This window comes from Ischnura elegans, chromosome 2 (genome assembly GCF_921293095.1).
Source record: "Ischnura elegans chromosome 2, ioIscEleg1.1, whole genome shotgun sequence".
Taxonomy (NCBI): Eukaryota; Metazoa; Arthropoda; class Insecta; order Odonata; family Coenagrionidae; genus Ischnura; species Ischnura elegans.
The window spans coordinates 20381481-20398460 of NC_060247.1; the positions used below are offsets into that span (position 1 = coordinate 20381481).

The window sequence follows — 16980 nt, forward strand, 5'->3', positions numbered from 1 at the left end:
TCCTAGTCCCTCTAATTTGAAGTATTTGTCTACATTGTTGTTATTTTCGTCTTACAGGGAAGCAAGTCATTCATTCCTGAAGTAATATTTCCAAGGATACATTTTCAAATCATTGTAATGTGGGCATAAAAAATTACTTCTCTTTACCGCGATTTTCGAATAACTTTGACGTACAATGTAACCAAAATTTTCAAGCTCAATCGAAATGACACGACATGCTACAATACTTTGTATACTCAATTTCATTATTCCGTATTCAATTACCAAGTTTCATGTCTCCAGTGTCTGCCACGGGTCATGATATTGGCGTGGGTCGTTTTCGACCCACTGGGCAGATAAGGCTAGTTTGTTGGGGTACACCAGACATACTAGGTTGACCAGAATTCGAGCGTTCTCTCTGCTGAACTGGGATAAGATTCTTTTGGAGTGCATTAGTCCAAATAAATTTTGGCATGGCAAGGTTAGTATATAACTCCTAGAGGACATATTTTTATTTTATAAACATATTTTTTTCGTGAGCTCATTGACTAATTTATGTCTCTAATTTAGTCGCAAACAGCTGACTACAACAGAAATACTTCACGAGCTAGAAGAGTTGGATGAAAAAGGTGTAAAAGATGAAGTATATATTTACATAACTCCTCCAGAAGATGGAAACGAAACATGTGAGGATTCCGGGGACGAAGAATGTAACGATCCTGATCGTCTTTGTGGCCGGCAGCTGCAAGCGGAAGGTGACTTCAACATTGACATTGAAGATGACCCTGGTGAAGTTGATGAGGAAATCAAATTCGTTGAAGAATCATCCCATTCTAAAAGGAGAAGGAAGTCAACCAAAACCCAAAACTAACACGGAGATGGGTCAGTTGTGATCTTACTACCCCTGTTTGTGATTCTTGGAGTACATGTTTTATACCTCCACTGACTTTATCCTCGTCCAGTCACCCATTAGAATTTTTCGAAATTTTTATTGATGACAACATCATTACGAAACTTGTTGAGTTTACAAACCAATATGCAGCAGCGAGGAATAGGTGTGTGCAAGTTTCCAAGGAAGATATGTATACATTTTTAGGCATATTGTTTTTGTCCGGATATAACTGGCTCCCAAGAAGAAGAATGTATTGGGAAGAAAAGGAGGATGTCTACAATTCACTGGTGTCTAGAAGTATGAGAAGAAACAAGTTTGAGGAAATATTTACGAACATCCATTGTGCAGATAATAGTGCATTAGACATATCCGATCGTCTCGCAAAATTGCGTCCAGTCATTTGTGAACTCAACAAAAACTTTTGTAGATTTGTGCCTTTAGAAGAATCAATTTCTATCGATGAGGCTATGATTCCATACTTTGGAAGGCACGGATGCAAACAGTTTATTCGGGGAAAGCCAGTGAGATTCGGTTACAAGGCCTGGGTATCTGCACTCCGCCTAGGGTACTGCATCCAATTTGATTTCTATCAAGGGAAAGTAAAGGAAAAAAGGGTTTTCACTTCATCAAGAGGGCTCGGTGAATCTGTGGTGATGGGGCTTGCTGAAAACCTAAAAATAATTATCCACTGCTGAATTTCTCCCTGTATTTTGATAATTTTTTCACGAATCTAATACACGAACTATCAAAATTTGGCTATGGTGGAACGGGAACCGCTAGAGTGAACCGAATTGATAACTGCCCCTTGCAGGATGTTAAAGTGTTTAAAAGAAATGAGAGAGGTAGATATGACTGTCGTGTATCCCGCGAGGACAATATCAGTGCAGTTAGGTGGATGGACAATAACGTTGCACAATGCTACCTAATCAGTTTGGCGTCGAACCTCAGCAGAAGGCATCGAGATATTCAGCATCCGTAAAAGGAAGAATTGAAATTCCACAACCCCACGTTATTGCTATGTACAATCGAAACATGGGTGGTGTAGACCAAATGGACAATAATATCTCTAATTACCGTATTGGAATTCGTGGGAAAAAGTGGTACACGCCCATATTTCTATGGATGATGGATGTATGCATGAGTAATGCATGGTGTCTCAGCAGGACTTATGGCATGAAACTGGACAGTTTAGCTTTCAGAAGAGAAATTGTAATATCATTATTGAAGAAATATGGTACTCCACCACAACGAGCAGGACCAACAAGCAAGTTTGCACCTCCAGAGATAATCCGAACGAGTGGACCGCACCATATCATTCTCACAGATCAGCGAAGAAGAAGATGCGTTTTATGTCGTAGTAAAACAGTAAAATCATGCCATAAATGTTGCATTCCTTTGCACGATAAGTGCTTTGAGGAGTACCATAAAAATATCTCTGACTGTTAAAACTTAGAAGGAAATAAACAATTATTTTATATGAACAGTATCTTAAAATATTTTTTTTTATTTTAACAATATTCCCAAAATAATGTAAGTTAAATAAAATTTCAATTAAAAAACAAAACACAACAAATTGGAAATCATAAAGCAGTTGCACCTCAATAACTCTGAAGAGCCTATTGGAAAACGCTCCAATAGTCAATATCCTAAATGTGCTCACCAATGCCCAGTGGGTCGAAAACGACCCATGTCATAATTTTTAAACAAATGCTTCAGGATTTTTTTCAACATTTTTTCTGTTTTCCAGAGGAATAATAAGTTCGAAAAAAGTAAATAAAGTTAAATTTTCACGAAAAAAAATTAGTGGGCACAAATGGGTTAATAAGTAAACATGAATCATGATCACCACCATAAAAACACAAATATGGTGTGTTCGCAGAGGTAACTACCCAATTTATACAGAGGCATGCTAATTATTTAAAGTACTAGTTATTTTAATTCAAAGAAATATGCTTAAGGCCTCGTTATTAAAACAACCAATGCATGCATCCGACAGTACATAAAAAGTATCTTAATAAGTTAGTTCTAATTTGGGATAAAAGAACTATCACATTCGCTGTAAGATAACTTAGCAATGGGGAAATTTAAATCTTAGCAGGCAGAAAATATGCTTCACGCCATTTCCTTCTCTCAAAACTGTAACTAAAATATTCGAAACCATAAAAGGTGACATTCAACTTTCTATATTTGAAGCTGGAGCATGAGAAAAAATAATAAACCTCTTCGAGTGAACAATTAATTTTTAAAGGCTGCAGCTAAAAATGTAACAGGTTTAATGAAGCATAGCTAAGGAAATTTAAAAAACTGTAAACCGGAAATGATGAGAGGTGGAAGACAACAGAGGGGTGGGTACGAATGGCTAGTTAGAAATTTTATGTTAAGTATGAGAGAAAAATTCCAATAGGGGATGGGTACAGGTGGGTGAGATCATTAAAATCCTGGGTCACACAGAGTAAACCTACCAAAAACGCTATTTGAAGCGTAATAATTATAAAAATAAAAACTAAAAAATTGTCATAATTTGAAGACAGCTTATAAAACTGTAATGAGATATTTTATTCTTAAAATTAAAAAGGAAATATGGAAAATATTATAAAGAAAATATAAAATTGATTGATGACGGGGATCAAGCTCTTAAAGGTTCCTACTATTCCTTCACGTAAAAAAACTTTTAGAGCACGGTTACACTAAATATTAAAAGTTTTGTTGATTTATTTCAGTAAAGGTTATAAAAAAGTTTATTCAGTACTCACAACCAAAACTCGCTAGATGCGAGTGCGGAAATTGAAAGAGATGCTACAAAAAGGCGTGCTTACTTCCACCGAATCTTCTCGTTCAGTCGAAAGGATACCATTACTTCTCTATAAAATTTACTTTAACCGGCATAAGCCATGGCAACGCTCGCGAGAGAAACCCAAACACCTCCTCCCCATTTTGAGCGTAATTTCCCTCCTGAGGGAAATCCTGCTCAATAGTCCACATACTTGAGGAAAGTGCTGCTGATACGCCTTACGCCTTTGAATCACCATTGCTTTAGAGATAGTTGCAACTTACGTCATGCTAAAAGATATTTAATTCCTCAACTAGAATTTTTTTAAAATTATTTTCAGCAATTTACTACCATGAGTAAACCATTGATGGATAGTTCCAGAACCTGATTGAAAGCACTCAGGAAACTGCGTTAGAGAAATTGATTTGATTCTTTTCTTTTACCTGGCCCAGATGAGGCCACAATGCGGCCCCCTCTTGCTCTGGACCAGGGCTGTCTTTACAACGTTATAAATAAGGAAATAAAGAAATTCATGCATTAGTAAAAAAGTAATATAATGAAGGATAAATTTATATTATAATGTCGCTAGATCACACTGTATTTTTTTGCCAGATGTCGGTTCACCTTCGTCCTTGACCAGTCGCGTCTCTGGTCATCCGACAGGGCGTTAAATTAGCGAGCAATGGTGCACATAAATGATCCCGCGATGCGCGAGTACCTATGGATTGGGACCAGAAATTTGCTTCCCCCATGTCGCGTGTTCCACGTGTGGATATCGCTGAGCAGAGCCGTGCTGTTGCGGATGAGGGATGGAACACGGTGCATCCAAATTTTCCAACCGGTTTGCAGCACTGCGAGTGTTCGTTCGCTCCTTGATTTTCAGCCACCCTTCACGAGCATAAAGAGGAGTCAGATGGTTCCAGGCGCCCGGGCGGAAGGCGTACCGCATGCAGACGTTTTGCACCACTTGAAGCCTCTGTTGCTCTCTACCACTGAGGCCCGAAAAGGGTACTAAGCAATAGTCAATGATAGGCTATAGTAGGGACTTCTCAAGGAGGAATTTTGTTTTGCTGGGTAGGCTGAAGGGCATACCACGTAGCCTTCGGAGTCCCCAATGGACGCGTGATATTACCATTGATACTTGTCTATTCCATGACAATTGGTTGTCAATCTGGATTCCAAGGTATTTAATGTGGCTGGAATAAGCTATTGGGACACTGCAGTGGCGCCGACTCCAAGGGACCTGAGGGGGCCCGAGCCCCCTCAAATATAGGGGTGAGGAAAAATGTGTCAGGCTTGCCGATTTTCCCCGGAGTGCCCAGTTATCGAGAGTCGGGTTTTAGTTATCTAATATTGATCATATGACTCTTCTAAAAAGCTTTTAAAAACTTTAAAACTCACCATTTATAAAATTTCCCGGGGCAAGGCCATAGGAATGGGCCCCCCAATATTTTTTATAACTCGGCATCCCTGGGACACTGTTATCAACATTTTTGGCATTGTGTTTAGATATATTTTATTAATAAACCTTCAATGGCCAAAACATGTCCCCATACATTTTCCAACGTAGACCTTGAGGCCCCTGAGGTTTAGCCATTCCCAAACTAAATGAAGGTTATCAGTGACCTGTGAAACCACTGTTTCGGCACTTGAGTTTTATAATTCCCGGTAGTACAAAAGGTCGTCAGCGTAAAGCATGACGTTTCCTGTGGTCTCGAGCCTTGTTACATCGGTAATGTAGAGGAAAAATAGCATGGGGGTCAGGCATGGCCCCTGAGGGACACCCCTTTGTATTATACACCAGTCGTAAGAAGGGATTCCCGGTACCCGCAAAGTGACCATTCGCCGGTCAGAAAGTCCCTAAACCAGTCCAATACACCAGGGCTGACAGGTATATGAAAATTGGTTTCGTAAATAAAGAATAATTAAAGTGAATTTACAATACAAAGAATACAAATAACGAGGTAGAGGAGCTAAGAATATATCACAAATACAAGGAATAAATGCATGCAACATCAAATAACATTCTTAATTCATCTGATGGCATACCTGAAAAGTTAATCTAGCTATATAACACAAGATATTGAAGGCCCCTAAAAGCTTTAGAGTTAATAGGATTCTAGTGGTGCTTTCAGAGGCTTATATAAATCCGAGATGAATTCCGTAGGTTAAATGATGATACATTTCCCTTTTAAATAATAAAACATGAAGCTAACGCATACACCAAAAAATATTCCACTGTAAGTGAAATTTTCTTCCAAAACAGATTCCCTAAAAATGGAGTCGGTAAGATATTTAGCGGGCTGGAATGAATGATAGTGACTGAGATGCTTATGTAATAAGCATGAAATTACAACACAAAAAACTATTGTTACTAGTTCTCAAGACTAATGGTCAAATTTGAGTGAATAACTAATTCAAGAAAAGAATATCCCAAAAGGATTGTTTCTTAAAATAAGTGCATAAAAATTCTACACAGGATTCTCCACTCCCATCGTTCCATTGATTCCCACCTGTCTCAATAAATAGAGGCGTCCCAATCAGTAGGATACAGGTTATAGTCCCAAACAGTAGGATACGTATTAGCTCGCAAGATATGCATGACGCGTTGAATGTAATCGTTAATTACTCAAAATCAAGCTCAGTTAATTAATATTAAGCTTAATTTCATATCTAATAATTAAAAAGACGCAGGTAAACATTTATGAGTGCAGTGTAGTCCCTTCAAAACATACGTATTAGCCCGCCTCACGTGCTCGAAAATTTGGTCCAGTGGTTAAGGTACTGTAATTCCATTTTCCAGTTCCGTGTTCAAATCCCACCAGCGGTGATTTTTTTCATATTTTCCATCTACTTTTTCTTTTTCAGAAACCTGCTCTTCACAATTGTATTCCTGGATTTCACTGATAATTTTAATTCTGTGCAAGGAAATTTTTTTACACACTTCTGATGCTATCCGATTTTTTCATACGGAAGCTTCCATTTAATTGTTGCATTTTCGAGTCGCAACACGACGCATTATTAAGATACACATGTATTTGGTTTCTTTTTATGCTGAAAAATGATATTGTCAACTCATTTTTACCATTTATGCCTATTTTTTGAATCAGTTTTCTTTACTATTAGGACTTATATTATAAGAACACCCTGCCGAGTAGGAAAAAAGCATAACAGGAAAAGCTGTATTCTTAGACAATTAAAATTGATAATTCTCTTGATGGAAAAAGCAAAATTTACCAACAAGACGCTTCTCTGGAGCCTCTTGTTACGTGCGTGACAGCTCGCTGAGTGAAAAGATCCCGCCCGTCTGACTGACCGTCCCCAACCCTGGAGAAAGAACCCATTCCCTCCGTGGCTCGCTGTATCTGGTTTTCCGCGGTTTTTCTTCCAAAGATTCGAAAATTAGGCTTGAAATGTAAGAGTCCACTAGCCAGTAATTCAATATGAAAGGAATCCAAGTACATGTCTATGCTAAAAATGCGTCGTGCTGCGACAAGGAAATTAAATAATTCAAAGAGAAAATTGTGAAAACATCACATGCCACATGAGCACAAAAAAATTCTCTCATAGAAAAAGTGAAAATTTTAGTGATAATATAATTCATTCTTTCACACGGCGCCTTAAGCGCAAACATACATATAACTTCAGAGGTAAGGAAAGAAAGGAAAGAAAAAAATATATATATAAAACAGGGAAAAGCAGGCTTATTTAAAAGAAAAAGTAGAAAGTAGCATTGAAAAAATTATCATCTCAGAACCTCAGTGTGGGAGTCGAACACCGTATCCACTGGTCCATGACACTATACGGTCGTTCGAAGTAATGAAGGGAATTCAAACAGAAAAACACTGAAGGCTACCGATCCTTGCGCCACTGGTGATTAAAGTTGGAGTGCGAATTAGTGCGCGGAGACCGATTTCACATTAACGCGGCAACTGCCCCGCAGTGGAGCCTCCTTTAGTAATATAAACTCTATGAATCAGTGATACCATCCATAAACATTTTAAATGCACAAAAAAAGCATTGCCATAATCTCTTCCTCTCGCTAGTTTATATGTTGCTTTGAATGAGAATGCTGTTGGCTATTTTTTAGGTCCAGTGATAGGTATTAATTGTATTTCCAGGAAAAAATTCAATGGAATTTAACGAAATTAAAAAATTTTAAAAGATAATTATCCACCTACTTGTGGAAGTGAATGGATTCCTTTTTTTTAATTCTTACATTAATGCATACAAGGGAAAAACTTAACCATAATGTTTGAATTTAAGACTTCAACCCAAGAAGAAAGTATTTTTTACGTAATACAACGCATGCTCAATGTCCCTGATCCTTATAATTAAATGCAGTATTAAGCAAATAGTGTAAATTCCTCCATAATTTAAGGGAGGAATTGGAGTCTAGTTAAAGAAAAAGTAAACTTTATGGTAACAGCGGTTAGGAGCGGTTATGCCTTGAGAGTTTATACGAGAAAGTTTTACGGTTCATAAAAGTTTATAAAAGGTGTACTTAACATAAGTCCATTCGGATGTACCTCAAGGAAGTAGTTTAGATCTCTTATGTTCCTTCTTTACATTAATGCCATTAAAACCGCGGTTATGAGCAAAATCCACCTCTTTGCCGATGACGTAGTTGTGTAGAACGGAATAGATGACAATTACGATAGATTGATTAAAATAAAGACCTCACTTACATAAAGTAATGGTTAGAATACTCGAGAATCGAATTCTGAAAAGAGATTGGCCATGAATTTTTGGGACAAGGATACTTCTCCAAGAGGAAATTTCACCTCTTACGGGATCCAATAATCAAATGCCGGGTTATTAAGACACTTAAGAGCCATTATTACTTGGGAAATCTCGTGGGTTAGACACATTCGCGAAGCATGCGGGAAAGGAAACTGCAAACGAGGATTTTTAACGAGAACTTTCAATAATGCCACAGAAAGGTGAAAGAGAGTAGCTACCTGACTCTGGTAAGGTTTCACTAGGAGCATGCTGCTACCGTGTGAACCCTTTCGTAGTAGGACGGATTGTTGAAATCAATAGACTACAGCGCAGGGCGGCCAGACTCGTGATGAGACGTTGCGATTAATAGAGCAGCCATTCCAGTATTTTAGGCGACTTAGGACGGGAATCTGTACAGGAGCTAGGGAAAAGTTGAGGCTAAATTTACTTAGAATACTCGGATGAGAGTTTTTCTACGACTACGAGAAAAATATTCTTCGTTTACCGCCCCACCAAGGTAATCGGGATCACAAGAAGAAAGAAAAGGAAATTGACTGCATAAAAAAGATATTTAGTAAGCCACTCTCTCCTCGTCCTAACGTTGTTTTGATCAATAAAATAAATGGCGTCACTCATTATGGTGACTCATAGCTTGTTTATGTTTTTCCATTGCTATAAAATTTTCATGGATTAGCGATAGGAATTGCTACACTTTGGCGAATATTGCCTTTTCATGAATGTGCACGTACTTAATTATCATAAGCAATATTTTTATAACTGTGTGGTATATATGCGGGGATTACCTTTTAGGTTGCACGCTGGTGTTTGGTCACCCCCCTGACAAACGTATTAGTGGTGACTCGTAAGGTATTACGTATATTTAAATGCAACTGTACAGCTGTACAGCCAAAGTGAAATTGAAAACAGCATTCGGTTATTTTCATAAAACATATCTCTTTCTAGAGACTCCAAGGAAATCTTGAAGTACCTTTAATTAAGTCCAACCGCCACATGCCACAATAACAACGCGCGAGGGAGTCAAGAGGGATCTAAAAGGAAGACACTTCGATACTGCACTCCGCTCAGAGACGTGTAGGAGTCTGAGGGAATATTCGTTATCATTCTCTCGCTCCTACTCTACCTGCCTATGTTGACTTAGAGGCTATTATTAGGTGGGAATGATGTCAAGCAAACAAAACAATAGCCTCCATTGCTCTTTCCTCATGGCGGCCCTACAGCAAGGAATTAAGGCTGGGGGGCGTTTGGGTGCAACTAATACCGGGGTGTGTGGGGTTATGGAATACCCACCAGGATAAGCGGTAGGTGCGAGATCAATAAATTGCGGAATTTTAAGAAAAATGGTTCAAAATGGTGAGTTTTACGGCTTTCTGAGGGATATTTTATTAATCCTTACAATACTCTGTTGGTAAAATCAATCCAATTAATTAACATGGATTAAAACTTTTTTTTAATTCTCTGAGCTCTGGGGGGGGGGGGGGGGCTGGCGGTTTATCCCCCAAACCCCTCCCTCGCTGCGCCATTCAAAGATAGATATGCTAAAATGTTGAATTGAATAACGACTGCGAATAACTTGATTATGGTGTATAGTATTAGCACTGAAATAACTGTTAATGCAGTTTAAATTCACTCACCTTCACATTGAAACCAAACCACTGCTCCCCTCGGATATTCTGACCTTGACCCAAAAGTCGTGTTCTTTGGCTAGCGGTCGATTGATGCTGGCAGGCAAATTCACTGGCACGAAACTTAAGAAAATCCTCACAACAAAATCACTCGAGCCAACTGTACGGTATCGGTAATACGGTCCGACACAACTTAAATAACGGCACTGAAAATTTGCTGTCACTGCAGTCTCATCACGTCGTGGCTGAGTTGAAAAACGAACGCGTTGAGGCCCGGGCCTCTTCCATGACCGAAATCACCGACCGTTCACCCCAGCCACACGCTTAGGTCTGAGGGATTCAGTTCCTTGAGGATTACAATAGTTTCAAAATCAAAAGTCAGAGTCAAATGTCCCTCTTTACTAGGCCTCACGAAGTCGTAGTCATTAGACCACTGTGGACGGCAGTTGAAGGTCCTCAAGGTGACTCCTCCGTCTAAAGGCTCAACCCCCTCTCTCAACCTGTATCTCCCCCTCTCGCCAAGATTTTCGCCAGCAGGAAGAAAGATAACAAGGCCATGTCTCAATCCAACGCTAGCTCAAGAGAAATAAAGGGACTAGAATTTTTTTTCCTAGCGGCTCTTTACATTATCTCATCCTCCTCACTGAGAAAGGTTTTGGTTGGCCGTCTCAAACCCACATAAGCATGAAAGCCTATAGTAAAGTATTTCATTTCCAGGTTCCATCCACGTTTTCTTTTTTGATAGTGACGTTTCACATACTGAGCTGTAGGCGTCCTCAGGCCAGGCTGAAGGGGAGATTCATTTTGGTTGTCTGATATTTATACAATAACTTCAAACTGAGAGCGCGCGTACCCGTTTCTAATAGGGTGGTTTCCTATTATTTTTTTATTGCCTAAATCGAAAGGTTATTACTCCTGGAGTACGTATTTCACGCTTTTAGATTTTTAAATGACGATATCTATTTTTCGCGATTAAATGAAAAGTGAAAATTTTTTTCTAGCGCGCGAAAACGCGACGCGGAAGTATGAATGTCGGGAAATCTCTCCGTGTGACGTATTTCTGGTTCCCGCAGCCGCTTGTGAGGTGACATTGAGGCGAGTTGAGCGCTGATACGACGCAGGCTGCTAGCGGGTAGCTGAGTACCCTGCTGGATGGTAGCGCTTGGCTTAAATAAGGATTATTAATACCTTATCAAATGAAGAAAACTTTCCGACCTTAGCCAGTTTTAATAAGTGATTATGAAGACATGTTTCCCTGAGCTCTGCGCCTCATGCATGCAATGGTAACCTCAGACGATGTATAACTCCTATCTTCTCGTATAGAAACTAGGTCCCTTTGACGTCACGTGGAGTGGCATCGCATGAGCGCCAATCTGGCCCTTTTCAAATGAGGATAAAAATGGACCATTGCCATTCGTCTAAACCGGTATTTCTAAAACGAAATAATTTGTATATTATGAATACAGTAATGGTGGGTAACGAATCGTAATCAATGACTTTCGTTTTCTTTGATGAAGGAAACTACCCTATTGTTCCCCCATCCGCTCAAGAATGGGAAGGAGGTGATCTTTCTAGGGTCCAAAAACACGCGTTTCCAAGTGCTGGAAAGGGTGTAGTCGTCTTCACGATCATGCCGTATGGCCTTTTGGATATTTCTGCCGCTACTCTTATTATTCTTGGAAATATCGTTTTTCTTTGGCCAAGATTTTTTGTTTATCAAAGTTAATTACATTATGTAAAAAGTTTTAAAATACAGTCAGACTTTTGAGGCAGCTAAAATTATCCTTTCTTATTCCATTCAAATAGTTACTCATAATTGCTATCCGAGTTCATTTCTCCTTGCTATTAAAGCAAACTATAATCATGCCTGACTACAAATCGGGAGTATTGGATTCTACTACAAAGCAAATGGAATTATTTAATCGCATCAAATCAATTTCTTTTCTAATTATGTTGCATTGGCATTTTTAGGATAAAATAGCTGGATTTTTTGTTGCAAAAGGCTGCGTTGTGACGGTTCATCTTCTAAAAAAAAAGAATTTAGAAATACACTGCATTCAGTTATCATGGACGAAACATTGGATTACGTGAATCCTAACGACTAAATGGAGTACTAGCCTTATATATATTATTTACTACATAACGAATCGGATGTGAATACCTGGTAACTTAACAACTGAGAGGATTGTATGTGTAAGTGTCGGTAAATAATCATGCCAGTGGTTAGGTACGCTGTGAAAGGTACGCATCGTTTAAAACCGAAGTACTAACCCATTTCAATTCTAAAAGCCGTTTAATCCACTCTAGAATTCCTCTGGATGAAAAGAAAGGAGAGGAAAGAGGTATTGATCCCTCATGAGTAGAATGGACCTTCTTGGGAATTCAAATGCGAAGTAGAGCATACAAATCATTGGGAAGAAGTGATGGTGGTAATAATTTATTTATTTGTTGAACAATGTACCTTCGAAATCCTGGAAAATCTGTTGGGTACAGTTAAAGCTACAGGGAATAAAATGTCGCAAGTCCAGTTCAGGTCATACGTTCAAATTAAGTTAGTTGGAAAGTAGAGGTGGTGCCAAAATATTTGTCCTAAAACTGTTGAAGTGGCTGTATATAATATTCAATGATAATTGTCCTCAAAGATGGTTTTTTTCCCTTCTCTTCAATTAATGATGCCATATTATCTTTTTAGTTCTCAATTATGCATATTTACCGCGCGATTCGGCTTACATTTTACATTTATTCCTCTCTTATTACGTTCCATTCACACCTCTTTATGAAAATTCAACATCATCCTTCAAGTACATGTGTCTCAATCATTGTTCTTGTGTCCATCGTAAAACAAACCCTCAAAAATAGACGGACCGAAAACCATATTCCACCCAAATTACGGCATTTTAAAATTCGGGAAATACCTCTGAATTTCCAGTGAAAACAACATTCGTGCATATATACATATGATAACCGGGTAAAGAACGTAATAATTTTTGCAGCTTTAGAGATTGAAAAAGAACAATGAGTCATTTCACCTTCATATACAAAGTTTTTACATCACCATAGATTCATAATATCAAGATATATTATAACCAAGCCAAAAGGTTCGATTTAAATAACTATTTGTAAACTTTGTGGAAATTTTAGCCACAGCAATACCTTTTTCCTATTGCCTGTGATTCGCTGACGAAGGAATTTGGATAACAATGTCCGTTGTATAACTTCTTACAAGTTAAATCACCAAAAGTATTTACAGTGGAAGATTGAGATAATATATTATTCGAAAAGGAAATTGCTGAAATTACTTCAGTCGGGGCAATTATAAACTTAAGAATAATTCTGTAATTAAAAATCTCGTAGCTATTGTGTATTAACAATAAGCAAGGCTAATAAACAATAGCAATGCACCATCGAATGTTCAAAACAGAAAATAGGTACTTGCAAGCAACGCAGTTTTTCAGAGGAGCATACTTATATTCGTATAAAAATGACAGCAATTCAGTTAATAAAACAGAACTTGTAGTCATGCATCACACGTTATCACTCTCAAGCGTGTATTCCTTTCCCTCAATGCCGTGACGTGAAATTTACTTTTTGGATACATCTTTTGTGTTAGAAATTACCATAGCCTCCATTCTCGATCAAGAATATCAAACCTTATTCTCCAATTCCTAAGCCCTCAGCGTTAAAATTTATTATGCTCCGATTTTTCCCCCAGTTCCCAGAAAGAATATTTCCAACTTATTCATTCGGCGTCAAAGTAGCACTCTTTTGTTGCATTATTTATTCCCCGGGCTCAATAGGATTAAAGAATGCGAATGCGAAGTACATAACGTTTTGTTCTCTCTTTTCCTCCCGTTCTTTTGAATTTTACAAAAGATAAATTTTTCATGAGAACTCCGTCGTATTTATACGTAGGGAATGAAAAATGAAATAAAAACTTGATATTGCTTTGGATTCATTCACTCAATACATCAAATCTTTCAATGCAGACTTTTGCGGAATGTGATTGACGGTGAAAAATTCTCCCTTGAGTATTTATAACTACATTCACGGCTTACCTTCCCTTTCTTTTCTCGAAGGTTTTTCCCCCCTTTTCCACCCCTCCTTTTTCCCCACACCAGCTGCCGAAACGAGTGATCAGACTCATCTCCCATATTTTTATGCCCCTTGTTAGCTTTTCGAAATATTTTTTTTTATCCTCTCGTCAACCCACTCCCAGTTTCCCTTTTTGGGACTAACTTCGGCCAAATATTGCCATATCTTCCGCCTGCGCCAATCCTTTTCTTTGCCGCTCCCATGGTAGTCATTATATCACTATATCTATAAATTCGGTACCAGAATCATCGACTGCGGATAGGACTTCTTTTTTAATATAAATTTTGGACGCACTCAAACGATATATTTCAATTTTTACCATGGTGGTTTCTCAATGCAAAGGACATTGATTTAATATGCCCCGAATCAGCAAAATACGTATAATAATTTCGCAGTGACATACTCATTTCATTAAATAACGGCTGATTCTTTCGCCACGCTCAAATTTTGGTGATTGGTATTCATCAAGACTTGGGCTACCCACTAAATTCAACATCCTCCCATCTCATTTCTTCGCCAGTAACTCAAAAGATGAATTTAATGAGAGCCTTCCTGTTTATACCATTAATTTTTTATGATTGTCTCCTTGATTTTAATTCAACCATGAGAATCTTTAAACGAACTATTTATTATAATATAATCATGTTTTTAATGAAAACGCATCACTTAAATTTCCTCAATTATTCGTTATTTATTTTACAAAATTTATAGTTTTATTTCCCAAAGGTTTAAGAGTTAGACACTGAAATTTCTTTTTGAGATTGACCAAAACATTTAAGAGAATATTCTGTTTGTAATATATTACAGAATTTATTTGCTTAACTATTGAGTAGGTATAATACTCTTAAAGCTATCAATAAAGTGGCGACTACTAAATTTGAACTAATAAGTTCCTCAAATATTCATTATTAATTCAAGAGGGAAATAAACTTTCCGGGGAAACTATACTCGCTTTGGTATATATTTTTAAAACTATAGGGCTTAAAAGGGGAATCACACAACCGAGTTTTCATGAAGGAAATCATCATTTTTCCGGGAACTGATGGAGAGTGGCTCATTGATAGAATTATGAATATTCAAAATCAATTATTATAGCCGAATATTGTTCCCTTTCGCAAAGCCTAATGGGTTCCAAGAAATCCGCGGTAATGCTACGGGAGGAGTGTATCGCTTTCCCATCCTCGGCGGCAAAAATGAGGCTTTGCCTTTCACGGAACTGATTTCGATGAGGGTGAGATTTTCCACTTCATGATTTTGCGCCAACTTTCAACGCCGCGCAATTTATCACCCCTAGTCGATCATTTATAAGACCTCTCTCATCCACCCGTTTTCAAATCCTCAACAACCCCCCCGAATCCATATTCTCCGTGTTCAATTTCGCGTCAACACTCCCGTGAAACACTATCGCCGGCCTCCTGTTTCCGCCTTTCAAAACAAACGCTTCCCTCCCCCACTGTAGCCAATTTATGCACTTTTCTGCGAAAAGTCCCCTCAACATCCATTCCATTGTTTCAATGAAACAATCATCCTCAATGGAAATGGATGATTAATATATTTTGCTCATTTGAATATGCATTATAAAGATATGTAATCGAAGCTAAATCCAATATACTGATATTGTTGCATATTAATGCAAAATCCTCGACAATATCTCAGGAATAACACTCAGAAATGAAATCACATAAAAATAAATAAATAGATAAATAAGACTACCACATAATATTCCTCTCTCATAGGTGGAAAATATTCTCGTAGAAAATAGTTATCGGGTTAAAAATTATTTAAACCTGTGCCATGCACAAAATTCAATGCGGTGAATGAGTAACAGCAAATCATGGTCTGCTTAGAGTATTTGAGTTTGTGCGTGGTAAAAATGTGCCTCGCAAAATAAACAATGGTTTTACGGATTTCCCTGAGGATAAATGTGGCGTCATATATCCCCTAGATGAACATCCTCACAGACAGAATACTCTTGGGTGACTATCGATAAAAAGCCGTGTAATGTATATGTGCATTCACTTCTGTAACAAACAGCCTCTTATAGGAAAGCAGAGGACTTCGTTAAACTTAATCCTGTTCAAAAGACCACCGCGAATGAATTGACGATGGCCATAAGTACGTGTTGTCGTTAATTGGTGCGTGAGGAGAAGGGAAGGTGGAGGTGGATTGGTGCCAGATATCGCGTTGGAAATTGCTGTGTTGAAATTGGGAGTTGGGATGTAATAAACAGCTGCCGCGCCAAGTATATTTTTTTTTACGTTTTATCTGCATAAAATCGGATTTTAAAGAAGATTTTAACAGTTATTCAATTTTTTCACGGTCAAAAAGTTAGTCAGATTCCATTTACTAGATGCAGATAGTCGACCTAGCTAAAGGCCAATGCAATATAAGCTGAACCGTCATTGAACTACCACTCCATGCAGTTTATACACCATGGCTTATGAGTAGTCTAAATTATGGCCTACTAACGAGTATATTTTATACAGCATTTGCCATTCACAAATTTTCTTAGGTTTTCAATGCTTCAAAATACTTTTATATCCTGGAGGGCTTCTTTTTACATCTTTTTAACTCGACCGTGGACCTTGCCGTACTTTCCATTCTTTCCCCATGCTCTTGAAATACAGAGCAAGCTGGTTCCAGCGCGCGCATCTGCCCGATCAATTCAAAGAGTTAGTCTAATTTTTATTATCCCCAACGAACAAGTTGCCGCCACGGATCGATGTCTTTGGCGAGTGAAAAAATCAAGAGCAGGATGAAAGAGCATGTTAGACCTATCTTTCACGGAAATTAATTTCGGTATTATTTTGACCGAAAAAAAGTATATATTTCTGCTTAGGGGCAGGAAATATGCAACTTAAGTATATGTACAATAGAAAATA

General features: G+C 38.1%; 1 protein-coding gene across 1 annotated transcript; it reads left to right on the forward strand.

The window, feature by feature from the left end:
- The first annotated feature begins 415 nt into the window (after positions 1-415).
- LOC124173979 lies at positions 416-850 on the forward strand. Its single transcript, XM_046553142.1, has 2 exons — positions 416-460; positions 550-850. The coding sequence occupies exons 1-2, from the start codon at positions 453-455 to the stop codon at positions 848-850; spliced, it is 309 nt and encodes a 102-aa protein (XP_046409098.1). The 5' UTR covers positions 416-452.
- The last annotated feature ends 16130 nt before the right edge of the window (positions 851-16980 follow it).